The sequence below is a fragment of the Anolis sagrei genome, chromosome 12 (assembly GCF_037176765.1).
Source record: "Anolis sagrei isolate rAnoSag1 chromosome 12, rAnoSag1.mat, whole genome shotgun sequence".
Classification (NCBI taxonomy): domain Eukaryota; kingdom Metazoa; phylum Chordata; class Lepidosauria; order Squamata; family Dactyloidae; genus Anolis; species Anolis sagrei.
The window spans coordinates 10919461-10943038 of NC_090032.1; the positions used below are offsets into that span (position 1 = coordinate 10919461).

Genomic DNA, 23578 nt, shown 5'->3' on the forward strand with positions numbered 1-23578 from the left:
ACCTGCATCCAGAGAGCACTGTGGATTCAAAGAATGATGGATCTGGAGCAAACTTGGCACAAGCACTCAATATGACCAAATATGAACACAGATGGAGTTTGGGGGAAATTAACCTTGGCATTTGGGAGTTGTAGTTACTGGGATTTATAGTTCACCTACAATCAGAGCATTCTGAACCCCACCAACGATAGAATTGGGCCAAACCTCCCACACAGAACCCCCATGTGGGCCACAGCAACGCGTGGCAGGGGATGGCTAGTATATTATATTATAGTTGCCATCTGCTTGCCCACTTGGGAAGTGTTTGACTTGTGATTTTGTGATACGAAATCCAGCATATAGATCTCGTTTGCTGTGACATACTGTGTTTTTGTGTCAGTAAAATAATATTAATAATAATACTAATTTTCACACCAGTGTGAGTTTCTTGGGTTTAAAGGCAGAATAAGTATAACAAATGCTGCCTCTTCCTTAGCTGCCTGCGGTCGTGGTTCCAGCGCCAGCAGACCTGCCCCACTTGTCGAATGGATGTCCTCCGCGCCTCCCTCCCCACTCAGTCTCAGGCTGCCCCCGAACAGCAGGACGGCGGGCAGCAGCAGCAGCCGCCCCATCAGACTCCACTGATCCCCCAGCCCCCAAACTGTAAGCAGTTGTTTCAGATGTATTGTCGAAGGCTTTCATGGCCAGAATCACTGGGTTGTTGTAGGTTTTTTCGGGCTATATGGCCATGGTCTAGAGGCATTCTCTCCTGACATTTTGCCTGCATCTATGGCAAGCATCCTCAGAGGTAGTGAGGTCTGTTGGGACTAGGAAAAAAGGGTTTATATATCTGTGGAATGAGCAGGGTGGGACAAAGGACTCTTGTCTACTGGAGCTAGGTGTGAATGTTTCAACTGACCACCTTGATTAGCATGTAATGTCCTGACAGTGTCTGGAGCAAACTTTTGTTGAGAGGTGATTAGATGTCCTTGTTTGTTTCCTCTCTGTTGTAATTTTATAGGTTTTAATACTGGTAGCCAGATTTTGTTCATTTTCATGGTTTCCTCCTTCCTGTTGAAATTGTCCCCATGCTTGTGTATCTCAATGGCTTCTCTGTGTAGTCTGACATGGTGGTTGTGAGAGTGCTCCAGCATTGCCCAGAAATGAATCAAGGAACATGAAAGGCACTGCAGACTACTTCAACCAGAGAAGTCAGCCATAGCAGAGCACCTGAGGAACCAACATGGACACAACATCTTATTTGAGAACACAGAATGCTGGACCACTCTCACAACCACCATGTCAGACTACACAGAGAAGCCATTGAAAATGTAGTCAATTTCAACAGAAAGAAAACCATGAAAATGAACAAAATCTGACTACCAGTATTAAAAAATTCTAAAATTACAACAGCACAACAACAGAGAGGAAACAAACAAGGACATCTAATCACCTCTCAACAAAAGTTTGCTCCAGGCACTGTCAGGCCATTATATGCTAATCAAGGTGGTCAGTTGAAACATTCACACCTAGCTCCTGCAGACAAGAGTCCTTTGTCCCACCCTGGTCATTCGACAGATATATAAACCCATTTTCCTAGTTCCAACAGACCTCACTACCTCTGAGGATGCTTGCCATAGATGCAGGCGAAACGTCAGGAGAGAATGCCTCTAGACCATGGCCATATAGCCCAAAAAAAACTGTTTCAGATGTGTTTTGAACGATTTACTTAACTACAGTATTTATATTCCGCTCTTCTCACCCCGAAGGGGACTCAGGGCAGATCAAAGAACATACATATGTGGCAATCATTCAGTGCCGTTTTATACACAAACAAGACAATTTATCTTTGTCAATAATTCTGATTTTCAGAAATCTCGGTTTGTTGTATTTCATGTATTTCTTTCCCTCCCTCTGCAGTTCCCCAAGGCATCCTGCCACCTTTTCCCCCAGGGATGTTCCCCCTGTGGCCTCCCATGGCTCCGTTCCCTCCAGTGCCTGGCGTTCAGCCACAAAACAATGCAGAAAATGCTTCAACGGCCGCTCCTTCCACATCAGGAGCCCAAGTAGCAGGTGAGAAATGCCTCGCAAGTCAGAGCACTTGGCAGGGCCGCACACTCACCTTGCCTGCTCTAGTGTGAACAGCCATGGTGCTTTGGTTGTGTCTTTTCCTTGGTTTGAGGCGAATGTTTCATGAATACTTTTTGAACTTTAAAAATGTTTTTTAATCTCAATGGTTTTAATGTCAATGGTTTGATGTTATGCTTCCACCAGGAACCTCAAGACCCAGGAGTGATTCAGCCTCCACTTCTGATGCTACAGCCTCCACTGGGACAGTTCCCGGTTTTCCCTTCCCTCCCCCTTGGATGGGGATGCCCTTCCCGCCTCTCTTTGGTAAGTTTTGGGACCCAAAGCTGCATAGCTGGATTTCAGAGAATGGGTTCTACAACAGAGGGGCTGTGTCACTTATTCTAGCCAAATACAAATAAAGGATGGTATGCTCATATGCTCATATAACAGCGCTCCATACAGTCATGCCTGCCACATGACCTTGGAGGTGTCTACGGACAACGCTGGCTCTTCGGCTTAGAAATGGAGATGAGCACCACACCCCAGAGTCAGACATGACTGGACTTAATGTCAGGGGACTACCTACCTATGCTCATATGTGGTGGAAATGTCTTAAAAGTAAAAATAAATGGGGGGGGGGGGGGAATAGTGGAAAATATTTTAAATACCACTCCAAGTGAATATAGGTAAAGTTAAGATTTCCCCTTGACATTAGGTCTAGTTGAGTCCGACTCTGGTGCTGCACATCTCCATTTCTAAGCTGAAGAGCCGGCGCTGTCCGTAGACTCCTTCTAGGTCATGTGGCCAGTATGACTGCATGGAGCGCCGTTATCTTCCCACAGAAGCGATACCTATTGATCGACTCATGTTTGCATGTTTTCGAACTGCTAGGTTGGCAGAAGCTGGGACTAACAGCGGGAGCTCACCCCGCCTTATGAATTTGAACTGCTGACTTTCCGGTCAGCAAGTTCAGTAACTCAGTGGTTTAACTCGCTGCGTCCTCATGGCCCCTCTCAAGTGAATATAGAACTGATATTAATGGGAGTATTAGGGAATAATAAGATCAATACAAAAGAACAGGACCTTTTAAAATTTTGATTCTAGCAAGACAGACAGTGATAGCATGGAAAAGAAGGAATTATGGAAAATTGGAACAACTATATTTATGATCAGGTCCAACTGAAATTATAACATATGTAACGTCCCTCCGGGGAGATAGGACTGAATATAAATGAAGCATTATTATTATTAATAATAATAATAATAATAATAATATTAATATTAGTATTATTAGGAGTATTGGTCTCACGAATCCCTCTTACAGTGCCGAGGCTTATTAAATATGGTTTTCTGTGGGTGAGCAGATGGCGACTTCTGGACGCGGCATATGTTCTGTATCAGAAACCAGAGCTGATGTAGTCTATCCAATGCAATTTTCTGAATCAGCACCCCAAATAACCAAACCAAAAACTAATTCATAACCCTTTTGGTACTAATATACCGTATATACTCTAGTATAAGCTGACCCGAATATAAGCCGATGCACCTAATTTTACCACAAAAAACTGGGAAAACGTATTGACTCGACTATAAGCCGAGAGTGGGAAATGCAGCCGCTACGAGTAAATTTCAAAATAAAAATAGATACCAATAAAATTAATTGATGTTTTTGAATATTTACATTAAAGTGTCATTTGAGATTAAGACTGTCCAACTCAGATTAAATAATTATTCTAACCTTCTTCAGTGTAAATGTACTTACTGTATATACTCAAGTATAAGCCTAGTTTTTCAACCCTTGTTTTAAACTGAAAAAGTCCCCCTCGGCTTATACTCGAGTCAAGGTTATTTATTATTTTATTCTGTCATTATGATTATTATTATTGTATTTAGTATTTTACTCAATTTATTATTATTGTTGTTGTTATCATTTTACTTTATTATTACATTTATTAATTTATTTTATAAGTGTTATCATTAAATTTATTATTTAACTCTATGATTGTTATTATTCCATTTATTATTTAACTCTATTATTATTCTATTTATTATTTTACTGTCTTTATTATTATTGCAAGGATACGTAAACACATTTACATTGAAAAGGGTTAGGGCAGTCTTATCTTAAATTACAATTTTATATAAATATTCAAAAAACATTTAACCTACTGATGCCTCAATTAATGTAATTTTATTGGTATCTATTTTCATTTTGAAATGGACCAGTATCTTCTGAATTCTCACCCTCAGCTAATACTTGAGTCAATCCGTTTTCCCAGTTTTTGTAGTAAAATTAAGTGGCTCGGCTTATATTTGGGTCGGCTTATACTCGAGTATATACGGTACGTATCCTTCCAACAATAATAGAGAAAAATAATAAATGTAATAATAATAATAATAATAATAATAATAATAGAGTAAAATAATGGAAATGCAATAATAACAGTAATAATAGAGTAAAATAATAAATGCAATAACAATAATAAATAGAGTATTAAATGTAATAGTAATAATAGGGCAAAATACTGTAAATGTAATAATAATCGAGTAAAATACTACATGAAATAAAAATAATACTAATAACAGAGTAAAATAATAAATAACCTTGACTCGAGTATAAGCCGAGGGGAGCTTTTTCAGCCTAAAAAAGGAGGCTGAAAAACTAGGTTTATACTCAAGTATATACAGTAACTGCTTTGCCTGCGATCTGGTTTATTTCTTGCACATAGCCACCTCTCTCCTTTTCCCCCCTCAAAGGCTTCCCTCCGATGCCAGTGCCTCCCTCTGGGTTTGCAGGGCTGACAGAAGAAGAACTGCAAGCCATGGAAGGCCACGAACGGCAGCACTTGGAAGCCCGGCTCCAGTGCCTGCAGAACATCCACACTCTTCTCGACGCAGCCATGCTGCAAATCAACCAGTACCTCACCGTGTTGGCGACTATCGGGTAAATTATCCTTACAAGTTATGTAATGCAGATAAGGAGAAACACGAAACAGAAGTGGAAACCTCTTCATACTTCCCTCTTATACATGCTGGCTTTATGCGTCCTTCCCTCCAAACCTCTCCAGTATTTTACGTTGGGCTTTATTCCCCCCCCCCCCCCCCCAAATACCTTTTTCATTGCTATCTTATCCAGAATTTTATCATTTTATGTCCTGCATTTGGCCTGCCCACTGTGTTTGATTTTCCATTATATTATTTAGCACTGTTTATTTGACCTGATTGGTTTATTTATTATATTGTGATGTCATTTTGTTGTTTATATTTTATTTTGCTGTAATGTACCTCTGGGCTTGGCCTCATATAATCTACTCCGAGTCCCCTTTGGGGAGATGGTGGCGAGGTATAAATAAAGTTTATTATTGGGTTGTTGTAGGTTTTTTCGGGCTATATGGCCATGGTCTAGAGGCATTCTCTCCTGACGTTTCGCCTGCATCTATGGCAAGCATCCTCAGAGGTAGTGAGTTCTGTTGGAACTAGGAAAAAAGGGTTTATATATCTGTGGAATGAGCAGGGTGGGACAAAGGTCTCTTGTCTGCTGGAGCTAGGTGTGAATTTTTCAACTGACCACCTTGATTAGCATATAATGGCCTGACAGTGCCTAGAGCAAACTTTTGTTGAGAGGTGATTAGATGTCCTTGTTTATTATTATTATTATTATTATTATTATTATTATTATTATTATTATTTGAAACACCACAAGATGAGTCCACAGCAGACACTGCTGGCTGTTGTATTGGATCACTCGTCGGGCACTTCCCAAGTTTCTAGGACTGTGTGATGTATTGGCTAATAATGCACGCAGATCCCAGGTGGCCGTTTTGCAGCTGGCAGATGGTAATCTTGTCAGCGCCATTTGTTTTTAAGTGCAGGCCAAGGTCTTTAGGCACTGCGCCCAGTGTGCCGATCACCACTGGGACCACCTTGACTGGTTTGTGCCAGAGTCTTTGCAGTTTGATCTTTAAATCCTCATATTGTGTCAGCTTTTCCTGTTGTTTCTCTGCAATCCTGCTGTCACCTGGGATTGCGACATCGACAGTCCAAACTTTGTTTTTTAACAGGATTGTGAGGTGAGGAGTGTTGGGCTCCAGAACTCTGTCTGTCTGAATTTATTATTATTATTATTATTATTATTATTATTATTATTACTTACAGTATTTATACTCTGCACTTCTCACCCTGCAGGGGACTCAGGGTGGATTACAACGCACATTTTCATGGCAAACATTTAAAGCCATAGATATACAACATATATAGACAGACACAGAGGCTCTTTGATTATAGGTGAACTATAAATCCCAGCAACTACAACTCCCAAATAACAAAATCATAATGTTTTGAGTGATGGTCACTCCTTGTGTTGTGAGACGTTTTGTTGCCAAATTTGGTGTGATTTTGTTCCTTGGTTCTTTTGTTTTTAAGATACTCATTACACACAGAGCATTTTCTGTGTTCGTTGTCATGGATATCTGTGCATGTTACACTTACACACTACTAACTAGCTGTGCTACAGCCCGGTCATGGTGGGTATGTGCCAGGCTTGGGCCCGATCAGTCATTGATTGGAGTCATACGGCTCTTTGGGTGTGGGGTGAACTACAACTCCCACCATCTGGGTTTTCTTGGATTGTAACAAAGACTATCCCAGAAGGAGATGAACTCTCTTCCTTTCAAAGGGAGGGTGGATGGCCATGCTGTCGCACGCTGGGCCTGTACAAAAGACTGCAGACAGGACATAAATTCTGTGTGCCTAACGGGACGCTGGGCTGCCTCAGATTAAAGGCCTTTGGATTTCTTTAAACAGAGTCTTTAGATTGCTTAAAGGTTCAACAAAGTTCTTTATTATTGAAATCAAACAAGTACTTCAAGGCTTTCTTAATAGTCTATTGGCTCTCTCTCCAATCTTGTCCACAGGGGACAGGCACTATCTTCATAACTGTATTTTGACTAATGGGGAAATTCTTAACCTCTTATCTGGGCAGTCTGTCTTTGCCTCTGTTGGCGTGGAGCCCCTGCACCCGGTACCAAGTGCTTTTGGCTGCTGCAAGTGGCCCTTACCAAACAGAGTCTTTTGTAGACTTCCAGGGGAAAAGAAGGTGTTCAGGTTTCAGTGATGGCTGGCTGAAGCGCTGTGGGACTGGATTCCCTCAGCAAAGGAGCTGTAAGGCTGTAAAATCCTCAGCAAAAGAGCTGTGCTGAGACTGTATCTCTCTGGCCAAGCTATGGGGCTGTATATCTCCCCGGCCAAGCTGTAAAAGACAAAGCTTTCTACAGGAGCTCCTGGTTTTATGTCCTGTATGAAAGACTTCTCTGTGTGGACTGACCCAAAATGGCTCCTATTCCCTCCAAAACCCAAAAAGGGGGCGGGACCAGGGAACCTAATGATAATTGACAGGTCATAGATCCAATAAAAGCAAATTAAGGAAAGCCATCTAACTGCAAAGGCATAGAACTTAAAAATGCATGCAGTAATCAACAAATAGCAAGATAAACTGGAGCTCCTGGTGCGGCTGTACCGGTCTCTCAAGGGTCATGAAACTTTGATCTCTCAAGGCTTGACATGTTACTCTGCACCCTTTTCCCCCCCTTATAGGACACCTCGACCCGCACAGCCCCCAAGCGCTCCACCCCCCTCGACGTCCCCTCCAAAGACCCCCAGCCCTGAGCCCGACTCCACTGAGCCCACCACTGTCTTCCAATCTGCAGAGAGCGCCTCTTCATTGCCAGCAGAGACAGAGGCATCAAGCCAAGCAGGTAAGTGGAGCCTCTTAGTTTGGTAACATGTCCTGTTTGGGCCTCCAGTGTCGCCCTTTTCATAAACTCTCGTCCATCACTTTCCTTTTTCATATTCTGAACCATGGTCATTCTGTAGATATTATACGTGATTTATCTCACCCTTCTGTAATTCCTAAGTTCTGAGCATTACAATTCAAAAAGGATATTGAAAAGCTGGATTGTGTCGATAGAAGGGTCACCAAAGCTGATCACTTTGGAAACCAATATTTAATAAATACGGTATTTACAATAAATACAATTTATTTACAATACATTTATTTACAATAAATACAGTATTTATATTCCGCCCTTCTCACCTGCAGGGGACACAGGGCGGATTACAATGTACATATACATGGCAAACATTCAATGCCAGAGACACCACATATATAAACACTCAGAGGCTATTTAATATTCCAGCTTCTGGCCACCAGGGGAGATGTCGCTTCACCGTCCATTTGTGACACAGATGAAGTATTTCCTCATTCTTTGCATACTTTGCTGGAGATTTTTATGGCCTCGTAAATTAGTTAAATTAGCCTCACCACATAAGTGGTACCTAAATTTCCTACTTATCATAGAGTGGGACTATCCAGTCCAACCCCCTGCTAGGAAGCAGGAATATTGCATTCAAAGCACCCCTGACAGATGGCCATCCAGCCTCTGTTTAAAAGCTTGGAGAATCTGTGGTTGCCGCATATTGTGGGGGGAGCTCAAAAATGCCAGTGGCCATGTCCCTGCTGTATGCAGCTACTATATGAAAGCATTAACGGCGACGCTGTACAAGCACGGCAGAAGAAAATCCATTCATCAGGATTCGTGGACTTTATGCGTTCCCAATTGTGAGGCACCTACGAGGGTTGAATAAAAAATATTCTGGCGTATAAGTGCGAAATCTGAGAGGCAGAGAAGGAGGGACAGTAATAGGAAAATTACCAAATTGAAATCAAATCTGATGTTTTTAAAATTTTATTTGGTGTGCGTTGCAAGAGGGGTAGTCTTATACGGTGAGTATATCCCAAACTCTATATTTTACCTGGAAAAGTTGGAGGTTGTCTTATACGCCCAGTCGTCTTATATGCCGGAATATGTTTTATTCAACCCTCGTAGGTGCCTCGGCTTATACTCGGGTCAGCTTCTACCTGAGTATATGCGGTAATATAATATAATAATATAATATAATATAATATAATATAATATATAATGTATTGTATATACATATAATATTTATATTATAATGTAATGCAATATAATACTAATAATAATAATATGATATTATAATTATATATTTATATTACTAATAATATTACAGTATAATTGGTATAGTACAATATAGCAATATTTAAAAGTGATATTGTACTATCTTAATAATATATTATATGTGTATATACCTTGTAAGCTGCTCTGAATCCCCTTCGGAGTGAGAAGGGCGGCATGTAAATGTCATAACTAAATAATAAAATAAATAAATATGAAAAACAAAGCCCAGTTCAATGTATTGTCGAAGGCTTTCGTGGCCGGAATCACTGGGTTGTTGTAGGTTTTTCCGGGCTATATGGCCGTGTTCTAGAGGCATTTTCTCCTGACGTTTTGCCTGCATCTATGGCAAGAATCCTCAGAGGTAGTGAGGTCTGTTGGAACTAGGAAAAAGGGTTTATATATCTGTGGAATGACCAGGGTGGGACAAAGAACTCTTGTCTATTGGAGCTAGGTGTGAATGTTTCAACTGTCCACCTTGATTAGCAGTTGATAGCCTGGCAGTGCCTGGGGCAATCTTTTGTTGAGAGGTGATTAGATGTGTCTGATTGTTTCCTCTCTATATATTGTCAGAGGCTTTCGTGGCCGGAATCACTGGGTTGTTGTAGGTTTTTCCGGGCTATATGGCCATATTCTAGAGGCATTTTCTCCTGACGTTTCGCCTGCATCTATGGCAAGCATCCTCAGAGGTAGTGAGGTCTGTTGGAAGTAGGAAAATGGGTTTATATATCTGTGGAATGACCAGGGTGGGACAAAGGACTCTTGTCTGTTGGAGCTAGGTGTGAATGGTTTTTTTCAGAGGTAGTGAGGTCTGTTGGAAGTAGGAAAATGGGTTTATAGTAGGCTTGGGCAATCCATGGTTCTAAATGGTTCTAAAGTACTTACAAAACTAAGGTTCTGGTGGTGAAAATTTCAGAACTCTAACAAAACTTTCAAAATTTAATTATTATTTCATTATTGGTGATTTTAATGACAGAACCAATTAGGAACTGCCATTTATTATGAAATTTTGAGAGTTTTGTTAGAGTTCTGAAATTTTCACCACCAGAACTTTAGTTTTGTAAGTACTTTAGAACCATTTAGAACCATGGATTGCCCAAGCCTAGTTTATAGATATATAAACCCATTTTCCTACTTCCAACAGACGTCACTACCTCTGAGGATGCTTGCCATAGATGCAGGCGAAACGTCAGGAGAAAATGCCTCTAGAGCATGGCCATATAGCTCGGAAAAACCTACAACAACCCAAAGCCCAGTTCCTTGAAAGAACTTCAAACAGCTTTGGGCCATATGGACTAGAAACTTGTTGCTAAAAAACCCAAACAGGTTCAAGTATGATTTTTCCCTCCCGCTTCTTACGGATGTTGCCTTTTGTCCTTTCAGGTCCCCTCTTGGAGGGCGGTGCCGAAGGTTACACAGAGCCCTCCTCTGACCACAAACCGGACGGAGAGAACTCTTTGCTGCCGGAGGAGCCAGACACAGCGGAGCTGCGCCGGCGCCGGCTCCAAAAACTAGAACTGCCCTCGCCCTCTTCCCATTGATAGCCCTGCAGCCCCCATGGAGCGAGCCTTGCCCTATGCCTGATGAGTTAAATCATTTAAGGAAATAATAATAAATAGTAAGAAGAAATGCAGCATTCAGTGGAAGGGACAGGACGAACGAGACTGGGCATTTTAAAACTTTTGCACCATCAAGTGCCAATGTGGATGCGAAGACTGCTGGGGGCGCAGATTACCAGGACAGGAAGGGGGATGTGGTTGAGATGCCTTGGTTTATATGTCGGAGGAGGAAACCACGGCGCTGATCCTGTCGCAGCAAGATGGGGGCAACGATCCTTTTTGTATCTTGATCTCGACTGGGCAGACATTCATACTCCACAATACAGCCCTCCAAAAGGTCTTCCTTCCCTTCTTCCTGGCTTGGGATGCCATCTCAACAGCAAGGAAGCATTGACGGGAATAAACAGGGTGCGGGTGGCTTCTTCTACACAGATTTCTGTTACTTTAGTTCTCTAGTTTTATGGTTAGATTATTATTATTTTTTCTTGTTTCTTTCCTAAGCAAAAGTTGGGAGGGAAAGGAAGGAGCTCCGTGAGTTCTCTTCCCAAGTGAAAGAGTTTGGCGTCCGCCATAAGCTTGGGCTTGACTTCTTTCTGGCCGCTTTTTTTGAGCCGAAACTAGCAAAAGGCATAGGCAGCAGCACTTTTCATGACTGGAACCTCCTTCAAAAGAAGAGGGGGCTCTTTCTTTCAAGAGGATCAAGGGAAAGGCTTTTGTTATTTCACGAGCTTGTCGGTCCTCTCTCTTCGTGGAAATGGCTTGTTTTGCAATGTATTAAACATGAAGAATCCTCCCGAAAGTACGAAAAGGGAAAGATTGGGGAGTCTGTGGTATGTTGTGTCAAAATTGATTTGTTGGATGGAAGCGTTGTGTGGTCTTGGGTGGCATCCAGAACGTAATGCATCCATATTTTCTTCTTTTCTGGAAGACTGGGATGAGATGAATCTTGAATGTAACTGCAAACTGGTCCATAAACCTGATGGTTTCAAACCAAACATTGCATTGTGAGATCGCAGAGATATGAGAACCTTGTGCCGTGATCCCAAGCATTGCCGTAGATTTCTCTCTCTTCATGGAAATGGCTTGTTTTGCAATGTATTAAACACAAATAACCCTCCTGAAAGTAGGAAAAGGTAAAGTTTGGGGAGTCTGTGGTATGTTGTGTCAAGTTTGATTTGTTTGGATGGAAACATTATGTGGTTTTTGGTGGTATCCAGAGCGTAATGCATCCATATTTTCTTCTTTTCTGGAAGACTGGGATGAGATGCAAGTTGGATGCAACTGCAAACTGGTCCATATACCCGATGGTTTCAAACCAAACGTTGGTAGACAGGCATTGGATTGTGAGATCGCAGAGATACGAGAACCTCGTGCTGTGATCCTTTCTAGAGGGCTTGGATGAGATGAATGTTGAATGTAACTGCAAACTGGTCCATAAACACGATTGTTTCAAACCAAACATTGGTAGGCTGGCATTGCATTGTGAGATCGCAGAGATATGAGAACCTTGTGCCGTGATCCTAGCATTGCCGTAGACTTGGACTCAACTTCTTTCTGGTCACTTTTTGAGCCAAAACTGGCAAAAGGCATAGGCGGCGGCACTTCTCATGACTTGAACCTCCTTCAAAAGAAGACGTGGCTCTTTCTTTCGATGGGATCAAGGGAAAGGTTGTTGTTATTTCAACCAGACGTGCTCCGGAGTTTGTCGGTCCTCTCTCTTCATGTTTTGCAATGTATTAAACACAAATAACCCTCCCGAAAGTAGGAAAAGGTAAAGATTGGGGAGTCTGTAGTATGTTGTGTCAAGTTTGACTTGTTTGGATGGAAACATTATGTGGTCTTGGGTGGCACCCAGAGCGTAATGCATCCATATGCCGGTCTACCAACATTTGGTTTGAAACTATCGGGTTTATGGGCCAGTTTACAGTTACATCCAACTTGCATCTCATCCCTGTCTTCCAGAAAAGAAGAAAACATGGAGAATAAAAGAATAAAATCCATATTTTCTTCTTTTCTGGAAGACTGGGATGAGATGAATGTCGGATGCAACTGCAAACTGGTCCATAAACCCGATGGTTTCAAACCAAACGTTCCATCAGGTCGACTGGTTGTTGTAATTTCAACCAGATGTGCTCCCGAGCTTGTTGGTCCTCTCTCTTCATGGAAATGGCTTGTTTTGCAATGTGGGTCCCATGTTTTGGCCTAAAACTCCCAGAAATCCCAGCCATTTACCAGCTGTTAGGATTTCTGGGAGTTGAAGGACAAAACATCTAGGTCAGTGGTTCTCAACCTGGGGTCTCCAGATGTTTTGGGCCTTTCCTGTCCTGTCTGTCTCTCCTCCTTCCCTCCCTCTATCTCATTCCATTTTTCCTTTCCACCCTTTCATCCTTTGTTCTTTCCTCCCTCTCTCCCTTTCTCCTTCCTTCCTTTCCTTTTGCCTTTCCTTTTCTCTTCCTTCCTTCTTTTTTCCTTCCTCTTTCCCTTCCTTCCCTTCCACCTCTTTCCTTCCCCTTCCCCTGTCTTCTCCTTCTTTCTCATTTCATCCTTCCTTTCCACCCTTTCATCCTTTGCTCTTTCCTCCCTCTCTCTCTTTCTCCTTCCCTTCCCTTTTATCTTTCTTTCCTTCTCTCGGTCCTTTATGCTTCCCTCCCTTTCTTCCATCTATCCTTCTCTTCATCCCTTCCTTCTCTTTTTCCTTCCTTCCATCCTTCCCTTCTACCTCCCTCTTTCTCCTTCTATCCTTCCCTTCCACCCTTTCGTCCTTCCTTCCCTCCCTCCTTCCCTCTACAGATTTCTCCTTACATCCTTCCTTTCCACCCTTTCATCCTTTGCTCTTTCCTCCCTCTCTTTCTCCTTCCTTTCCTTTCCTTTTGTCTTTCTTTCCTTCTCTCGTTCCTTAATTCTGACAGAGATTGACGATACCCAGCGGAAGGGAAGCTCGATCAAGCAGACACTGAGTTGCAAAATAAGGACTCTGCAGGCTTTGAGTTACAAAAGAAACTAAGTTTATTAAGTACATACAACAGACACGTCTTTCTACAGCGAGCTACAATTCAGGAAAAACAACAAAGAACTAGTCAAAACTGAAAGCCTCTTCACATGTGCTTATCTTCGCTTGCTGAGACTGGCTACTCCCTTCTGTTCTCAGCAAGAACAAACCTGATCTTGCTTTTTCAAGTTCACTTAATCACAGCCTCAAAGTATAAACATTTCTGCATGGCATTTTCAAATCACAGTGGCATCCATCTTGGCAATACATAGAAGCACATTGAAAAACACTAAATTAATCCTGACATTTCTCCTTCCATCCTTCCTTTCCACCCTTTCATCCTTTGCTCTCTCCTCCCTCTCTTTCTCCTTCCTTTCCTTTCCTTTTGCCTTTCTTTCCTTCTCTCGTTCCTTTATTTTTCCCTCCCTTCCTTCCATCCATCCTTCTCTTCATCCCTCCTTTTTCCTTCCATCCTTCCCTTACTTCCATCCTTCCTTTCCAGCTCCCTCTTTCTCCTTTCATCCTTCCCTTCAATCCTTTCATCCTTCCTCCCCTTTTTCCTCCCTCCTTCCCTCTCTGGATTTCTCCTTCCATCCTTCCCTTCCACCGTTTTGTCTTTGCCTCCTCTCTTTCCCCATTCCTTCCCTTCCACCTCCCTCTTTCTCCTTCCATCCTTCCACCTTTTCATCCTTCCTTCCCTCCCTCTTTCCTCCCTCCTTCCTTCTCCAGATTTCTCCTGATTTCTCCTTCCATCCTTCCTTTCCACCCTTTCATCCTTTGCTCTTTCCTCCCTCTCTTTCTCCTTCCTTTCCTTTTGTTTTTTTTCCTTCTCTAGTTCCTTTATTCTTCCCTCCCATCCATCCTTCTCTTCATCCCTCCTTTTCTTTTTCCTTTCATCCTTCCTTTCCTTCCATCCTTCCTTTCCACCTCCCTCTTCTCCTTCATCCTTCCTTTTCATCCTTCTCCTTTTTCCTCCCTCCTTCCCTCTCCAGATTTCTCCTTCCATCCTTCCCTTCCACCGTTTTGTCTTTCCTTCCTTTCTTTCCTCATTCCTTCCCTTCCTTCCTTTTGTCCTTCCTTCTCTGCCATTCTATAGGTCACAGTCTGGCCTTCGATTATTTCCACTTTTTCATGAATGCATGTTTCATAGTTTGGGAGGAACCAAATCTCGAGACGAAAAGTTAATGCCTTTCATATCACTCTGAAGCCAGGTAGCCATCTTTCTTGAATTTCAAAGCTTCCCCTTCCCATCGCAAGAGCCAGTTTCCTTCATCCTTCCGTTTTTGTCTGTTTGAATGTGGCTAGCTTGAATCGCTGTTGCCTTTTGGCTGCTTCCATTATTTATTCCCTTTCATTGCAGGCATTTCCGCAACACATCCTCCCTTAAGAATTTATTTTCCATTTTTTTTCAATGTCTTAAGACGAAAGCAATAGCCCGAAACTCCTTTCCTGGATTTCCCATCAAGCTTAACTCTCGGCGATGAAAGTCTGTGATGACACAGAGAAAGGCAGGGTTTCGTTCTGATAGTTTTGTTCCTGGTTTTTTTTCCCCTCCCAAAGTAAACATTGTTTTCAGAATTTCTCTGCAGGGAGAACAGAACTTCGAGAAGAAAGAAGAATCTTAACTTTTGTTCTAACCTTTGCAAGGAAAATGTTTTCCACGTCGATCCATGAGAGGCTGTCGACCTCTCGTGTTCCTCTCATGGAGGTGAAGGAAGTTCTGGGTAATTATTTAATTGTTTGTAAATACTGTATAATTTTTAATAGCTTGGATTGTGTATATACAGCAAATAAAAAAACCTTGCGTTAAAACAGCGTTTCTGAACCTGGGGGTCGCGAGGGGGTTTCAGAGGTTTCCCTTGACTCCACGGTGCTGAACAATTTCAGACCGATCTCCAACCTTCCTTTCTTGGGTAAGGTGCTGGAGCGGGTGGTTGCCTCCCAGCTCCAGGGCTTTTTAGATGACATCAACTACCTAGATCAGTCACAGTCTGGTTTCAGGCCTGGTCATGGTACCGAGACAGCCTTGGTCGCCTTGGTGGATGACCTCCGTAGAGAGCTGGACAGGGGGAGTGTGACCTTGTTGGTTCTCTTGGACATCTCAGCGGCTTTCGAAACCATCGATAATGGTATCCTTCTGGGTCGGCTCTCTGGGATGGGTCTCGGGCACGGTTCTGTCGTGGCTCCGGTCCTTCCTGGAGGGATGAACCCAGATGGTGAAGCTGGGAGATGCCTGCTCGGACCCCTGGCCTTTGAATGTGGGGTCCCGCAAGGCTCTATTCTGTCTCCCATGCTTTTTAACATCTACATGAAACCACTGGGAGAGGTCATCCGGAGTTTTGGAGTTAGGTGCCACCTCTATGCAGATGAAACACAACTCTACTACTCCTTTCCACCTAACTCCAAGGAGGCCTCTCAGGTGCTGGACGAGTGCCTGGCCCTGTGTCTATCTGGATGAGGAGGAACAAGCTGAAGATCAATCCCGACAAGACAGAGGTCCTTCTGGCCGATCATAAACCTGACCGGGGTATAGGGTGGCAACCTGTGCTGGACGGGGTTACACTCCCCCTGAAGCCACAGGTCCGCAGTTTGGGAGTCCTCTTGGATTCATCGCTTACGCTTGAGGCTCAGGCGTCGGCGGTGTCTGGGAGGGCTTTCGCACAATTGAGACTTGTGCGCCAACTGCGACCGTACCTCGCGAAAGCTGATCTGGCCGGGGTGGTCCATGCCTTGATCACCTCCAGATTGGACTACTGCAATGTGCTCTATGTGGGGCTGCCCTTGAAAATGGCTCGGAAAGTCTAACTGGTCCAACGAGCAGCAGCCAGGATGCTATCTGGGGCTCCTTAAAGAGAGAGGTCAACCCTCCTGTTCAAGGAGCTCCACTGGCTGCCGTTTATTTTCCGAGCCCAATTTAAGGTGCAGGTGCTTACCTACAAAGCCCTGAACGGTTTGGGACCAGCCTACCTGCGTGACCACATCTCAGTCTACGAACCCACGCGTTCACTTTGGTCATCTGGAGAGGCCCTGCTCGTGATCCCGTCTGCGTAGCAAGTGCGTTTGATGGGGACACGAGACAGGGCCTTTCCGTGGTGGCCCCCCGACTCTGGAACACTTTCCCCAAAGATCTTAGACAGGCCCCTACACTGGCAGTCTTTACAAAGAACTTGAAGACCTGGCTGTTCCGATGTGCCTTCCCAGAATAGGAATCTCCAATACCAAGTCCCATGAGCACTTTATTAAAACTAAGACTGCTGCACACCGCACACTGCACTTACCCTATAATCCTTACATATCACCTGTCACATCAGCACTTCTAATCCTGTACCCATTACTCTGGCCCGGCCCAGTTTTATTGTGTCTTAGTGTATTGTTTATTGTTTGTTGCTTATATTGCTTTAATTGTTTTAATTTGCTTTAGGTGTTGTATTGTTATGTTGTGTGTTGAGGCCTTGGCCTTTGTAAGCCGCATCGAGTCCTTCGGGAGATGCTAGCGGGGTACAAATAAAATTTAATAATAATAATAATAATAATAATAATAATAATAATGTTGCACTCCAGAACAGGAATAATCCACTGATTTTCAACACCACACGTTGAATAGGAAAAAAACTATCATTTTATTGAAGGCTAGCCGTCCCCTGCCACGCATTGCTGTGGCCCAGTCTGGTGATCTGGGAAATAATGTAATGAGAAAGTCTTGGTTTCTAATATATGTAATTTCTTTATTTTTGTGAGTAAACAGTATTTCTTGCTCAATGTATTGTCGAAGGCTTTCATGGCCGGAATCAGTGGGTTGTTGTAGGTTTTTTCAGGCTATATGGCCATGGTCTAGAGGCATTCTCTCCTGATGTTTCGCTGCATCTATGGCAAGCATCCTCAGAGGTAGTGAGGCTGTTGGAACTAGGAAAAAGAGTTTATATATCTGTGGAATGACCAGGGTAGGACAAAGGACTCTTGTCTGCTGGAACTAGGTGTGAATGTTTCAACTGACCACCTTGATTAGCATTTGATGGCCTGCCAGTGCCTGGAGCAATCTTTTGTTGAGAGGTGATTAGATGTCTTTGTTTGTTTCCTCTCTGTTGTTGTGCTGTTCTAATTTTAGAGTTTTTTAATACTGGTAGCCAGATTTTGTTCATTTTCATGGTTTCCTCCTTTCTGTTGAAAGGCCCCCATCTTGCTGAGATTTATAGTTCACCTGCAATCAAAGAGCATTCTGAACTCCACTGGCAATGGAATTGAACCGAACTCCCATGATAGACAGAAAATACTGGAAGGGTTTGGTGGGCGTTGATCTTGAGTTTTGGAGTTGTAGTTCACCTACATCCAGAGAGCACTGTGGACTCAAACAATGATAGAGCTGGACCACATTCAGCATAAATACTCAGTATGCCCAAATGTGAACACTGGTGGAGTTTGGGGAACATAGACCTTGACATTTGGGAGTTGTAGTTGCTGGGATTTATAGTTCACCTACAATCAAAGAGCATTCTGAACTCCACCAACAATGAAATTGAACCAAACTTGCCACACAGAACTCCCATGACGGACAGAAAATACTGGAAGGGTTTGATGGGCATCGACATTGAGTTTTGAAGTTGTAGTTCACCTCAACCAAGAGAGCACTGTGAACAATGATAGATCTGGACCACACTTGGCACAAATACTCAGTATGCCCAAATGTGAACACTGGTGGAGTTTGGGGAACATAGACCTTGACATTTGGGAGTTGTAGTTGCTGGGATTTATAGTTCACCTACAATCAAAAAGCATTCTGAACTGGCCTGGCAGTGCCTGGAGCAAACTTTTGTTGAGAGGTGATTAGATGTCCTTGTTTGTTTCCTCTCTGTTGTTGTTCTCTCTACACAGAGAAGCCATTGAAATCCACAAGCATGTGGACAATTTCAACAGAAAGGAGGCACTGCCAGGCAATCAAAATCTGGCTACCAGTACATTTGATTGCCTGGCAGTGCCTGGAGCTAACTTTTGTTGAGAGGTGATTAGATGAGGAAACACAACATACAAACTATCTACAGACCCACCAAGAAAATCTAACAAAGGCTACGTTCAGCAAAGGACAAGAGGGATCCTCTCACTTCTGCAGGAATTTACCGTGTACCATGCAGCTGTGGACAAGTCTACAGAGGGACCACCAAACGCAGCATTGCCCAGACACGCATCAAGGAACATGAAAGGCACTGCCGACTACTTCAACCAGAGAAGTCAGCCATAGCAAAGCACCTGATGAACCAGCCTGGACACAGCATATTATTGGAGAAGCTGGACCACTCGCACAACCACCATGTCAGACTACACAGAGAAGCCATTAAAATCCACAAGCATGTGGACAATTTCAACAGAAAGGAGGAGTCCATGAAAATGAACAAAATCTGGCTACCAGTATTAAAAAACTCTAAAATTACAACAGTAAAACAGCAGAGAGGAAACAACCAGGCACATCTTAACACCTCTCAACAAAACATTTTCCCAGGCTCAGCCAGGCCTTCAAAGGTGGTCAGTTGAAACATTCACACCTGGCTCCAGCAGAGAAGAGCTCCTTGCCCCACCCCAGCCATTCCACAGATATATAAACCCATTGTCCTATTTCCAACAGACCTCACTACCTCTGAGGATGCTTGCCATAGATGCAGGCGAAACGTCAGGAGAAATGCCTCTAAAACATGGCCCTATAGCCCGAAAAAACCCACAAGAACCTAAACAATCCTTTTATTGAAGACTAGCCATGCCCTGCCGCGCATTGCTGTGGCCCAGTCTGGTTATTTATTTATGTATCGTGTCATCAGCAACCATACCATTGTATTACATTTCTAACAGAACCAAACAAACAGATAAGAAAAGCACAAATTTTGCAAACTTGGTAGTTGATTCAATGTCCTTTGACTAGTATCTGGCCACTTGGAGTGCCTCTGGTGTTGCCGCAAGAAGGTCCTCCATGGTGCATGTGGCAGGGCTCAGGTTGCACTGCAGCAGGTGGTATGTGGTTTGCTCTTCTCCGCACTCGTATGTCGTGGATTCCATTTTGTAGCCCCATTTCTTAAGATTGGCTTCATCTCATGGTGCCAGAGTGCAGTCTGTTCAGCGCCTTCCAAGTCGCCCAGTCTTCTGTGTGCCCAGAAGGGAGTCTCTCATCTGGTATCACCCACGGATTGAGGTTCTGGGTTTGAGCCTGCCACTTTTGGACTCTCGCTTGCTGAGGTGTTCCAGCGAGTGTCTCTGTAGATCTAAGGAAACTATTTCTTGATTTAAGTCATTGACATGCTGGCTGATACCCAAACGGGATGAGCTGGAGATGTCTCTGCCTTGGTCCTTTCACTATTGGCTGCTACTTCCCGGTGGATGTCAGGTGGTGCAAGACCAGCTGAACAGTGTAATTTCTCCAGTGGTGTCGGGCGCAGACACCCTGTGATAATGCGACATGTCTCATTAAGAGCCACATCCACTGTTTTAGTGTTGTGAGATGTGTTCCACACTGGGCATGCAAACTCAGCAGCAGAGTAGCATAGCGCAAGGGCAGATGTCTTCACTGTGTCTGGTTGTGATCCCCAGGTTGTGCCAGTCAGCTTTCGTATGATATTGTTTCTAGCGCCCACTTTTTGCTTGATGTTCAGGCAGTGCTTCTTGTAGGTAAGAGCACGGTCCAGAGTGACTCCCAGGTATTTGGGTGTGCTGCAATGCTCCAGTGGGATTCCTTCCCAGGTAATAATCCTCAGAGCTCGGGATGCTTGTCTGTTCTTAAGGTGAAAGGCACATGTCTGTGTTTTAGATGGATTAGGGATTCGTTGGTTTTCCCTGTAATAGGCAGTAAGAGCAGCTAGAGCTTCGGAGAGCTTCTGTTTCACCATCTCAAATCTCCCTGCTTGAGCGGTAGTGGCACAATCATCATCATAGACGAAACTCTCCATCCCTTCTGGCAGTGGCTGGTCATTTGTGTAGATGTTGAACATGGATGGAGCAAGCACGCTCCCCTGAGGCAGGCCGTTCTTCTGTTTCCGCCATCTTCTTCTCTGGCCCTGGAATTCAACAAAAAAGCTCCTGTTTTGTAGCAGGTTTCCTATGAGGCGGGTGAGGTGGTAGCGCCAGTCTGGTGATCTGGGAAATAAAGTAATGAGAAAGTCTTGGTTTCTAATATATATATGATGTGGAGATTGTCTTTGCCAACTCTGGAACATGAAACGTATCATTGCCCTTCTGTAGGGGTCCCTTTCAAATCTATGATACTATATCTCTGTGCGTGTGTGAATCATATATATCTATCTATATCTATGGCTGGATGGCTCTTTGTCGGGAGGGCTTTGATTACGTTTTCTTGCCCTGGTGAAGGGAGTTGGACTGGATGGCCTTAAGTAGAGGTAAGTAGGGCCAGAACCATTCAGGGCTTTATAGGCTAATATTTATTATTTATTTATTTATTTACTATTCTTGTATACCGCTATATCTCAAGCCCGAGGGCGGCTCACAGCGGTTTCCAGACAGCAAATAGCAAGACAATAAAAACAGCAATAATTAATATGCAAAAACAGTTAAATTACACATTTCCATTACTAACTAATAAACAATCATCAATACACAAGTATCACAATCCCATCCCCGATCGCCTCATCATCCAAGCGTGATCCAAGTTCGTCGTCCATTGTTCCGTTCCTATGTTCAAATTACCAAAATTGCACTGAATTACTCAAACGCCTGCACAAACATCCAGGTCTTCAGCTTTCTACGGAATGTCATGAGAGATGGTGCCAGCCTAACGTCTACAGGAAGGGCGTTCCACAGCCGAGGAGCCACCACCGAGAAGGCCCTATCTCGTCCCCGCCAACCGTGCTTGAGAGGCTGGCGGGATCGAGAGCAGGGCCTCCCCGGAAGATCTCAAAGTCCGGGTGGGTTCATAGGCCGAGATGCGGTCAGATAGGTACCAGCACTTTGAATTGTGCCAGTAGCAAACTGGCAGCCAGTGGAGCTGGCGCAACAGAGGAGTAGTATGCTCCCTGAGTGCAGCTCCTGTTAGCAACCTGGCTGCTGAACACTGGACCAATTGAAGCTTCCGAGCCATCTTCAAAGGCAACCCCATATAGAAAGCGTTGCAGTAGTCCAAACAGGATGTAACCAGAGCGTGGACTACCGTGGCCAAGTCAGACTTCCCAAGATACGGGCGCAGCTGGTGCACAAGTTTTAACTGTGCGAATGCTCCCCTGGTCACGGCTGAAACCTGGGGTTCCAGGCTCAACGATGAGTCCAGGATCACACCCAAGCTGCGAACCTACATCTTCAGGGGGAGTGTGACCCCGTCCAACACAGGCTGTAACCCTATGCCCTGTTTGGCCTTGCGACTGACCAGGAGTACCTCTGTCTTGTCTGGATTCAGTTTCAATTTGTTCGCCCCCATCCAGACCGTCACAGCGGCCAAGCACCGGTTCAGGACCTGGACAGCCTCCTTAGTAGCAGGTGGAAAGGAGTGACAGAGTTGGACATCATCCGCGTACGGATGACACCGTACCCCGAAACTCCGGATGATCTCTCCCAGCGGCTTCATGTAGATATTAAACAGCATGGGAGACAATATTGAGCCCCGAGGAACCCCACAAGACAAAGGTTGTGGTGTTGAACAGGCGTCTCCCAGTAACACCTTCTGAGATCGACCCTCTAGGAATGACTGGAGCCACTGCAGAACAGTGCCTCCAAGGCCCATTCCTCCGAGGCGTCCCAGAAGGATACCGTGGTTGACGGTATCGAAGGCTGCTGAAAGGTCCAGCAGAACCAACCGGGACACAGTCCCCCTGTCTAGCTCCCGGCGTAGATCATCCACTAAGGCGACCAAGACTGTTTCAGTTCCATGTCCTGGCCTAAAGCCAGACTCTGGGCTATTATTATTATTTGATTGTAGGTGAACTATAAATCCCAGCAACTACAGCTCCCAAATGACAAAATCAATCACTCCTAACCCCACCAGTATACAAATTTGGGCATATCAGGTATTTGTGCCAAATTTGGTCCGGTGAGTACATCCTGCATATCAGATATTTACATTGCAATTCATAACAGAAGCAAAATTACAGAGGACAGGAGCAGGATCCAAAACGATCTTGACAGATTAGAGGGATGGGCCAAAACTAACAAAATGAAGTTCAACAGTGACAAATGCAAGATACTCCACTTTGGCAGGAAAAACGAAATGCAAAGATACAAAATGGGGGACAATGCCTGGCTTGAGAGCAGTACGTGTGAAAAAGATCTTGGAGTCCTCGTGGACAACAAGTTAAACATGAGCCAACAATGTGATGTGGCGGCAAAAAAAGCCAATGGGATTTTGTCCTGCATCAATAGGAGCATAGTGTCTAGATCTAGGAAAGTCATGCTACCCCTCTATTCCGCTTTGGTTAGACCACATCTGGAATATTGTGTCCAATTCTGGGCACCACAATTCAAGAGTTGGAATGTGTCCAGAGGAGAGCGACTAAAATGATAAAGGGTCTGGAGAACAAGCCCTATGAGGAGCGGCTTAAGGAGCTGGGCATGTTTAGCCTGAAGAAGAGAAGGATGAGAGGAGATATGATAGCCATGTATAAATATGTGAGAGGAGGCCACAGGGGGGAGGGAGCAAGCTTGTTTTCTGCTTCCTTGGAGACTAGGACGCGGAACAATGGCTTCAAACTACAAGAAAGGAGATTCCATCTGAACATGAGGAAGAACTTCCTGACTGTGAGAATCGTTGAGCAGTGGAACTCTCTGCCTTGTAGTGTGGTGGAGGCTCCTTCTTTGGAAGCTTTTAAACAGAGGCTGGATGGCCATCTGTCAGGGGTGATTTGAATGCAATATTCCTGTTTCTTGGCAGAATGGGGTTGGACTGGATGGCCCATGAGGTCTCTTCCAACTCTTTGATTCTATGATTATGAAGTAGCAACGAAAATAGTTTTATGGTTGGGGGTCACCACACC

The 23578-nt window shown here is 44.0% G+C and overlaps 1 protein-coding gene across 1 annotated transcript in view; it reads left to right on the forward strand.

Moving 5' to 3' along the window:
* The window catches only part of SYVN1 (synoviolin 1), a 48036-nt gene extending 32596 nt beyond the window's left edge, over positions 1-15440 (forward strand). Inside the window, exons 11-16 of the mRNA XM_060758211.2 lie at positions 476-642; positions 1900-2052; positions 2254-2373; positions 4807-4993; positions 7642-7802; positions 10464-15440. Coding sequence (XP_060614194.2) covers positions 476-642; positions 1900-2052; positions 2254-2373; positions 4807-4993; positions 7642-7802; positions 10464-10621 — 946 coding nt within the window. The 3' untranslated portion in view covers positions 10622-15440. The remainder of the gene's footprint in view (positions 1-475; positions 643-1899; positions 2053-2253; positions 2374-4806; positions 4994-7641; positions 7803-10463) is intronic.
* The last annotated feature ends 8138 nt before the right edge of the window (positions 15441-23578 follow it).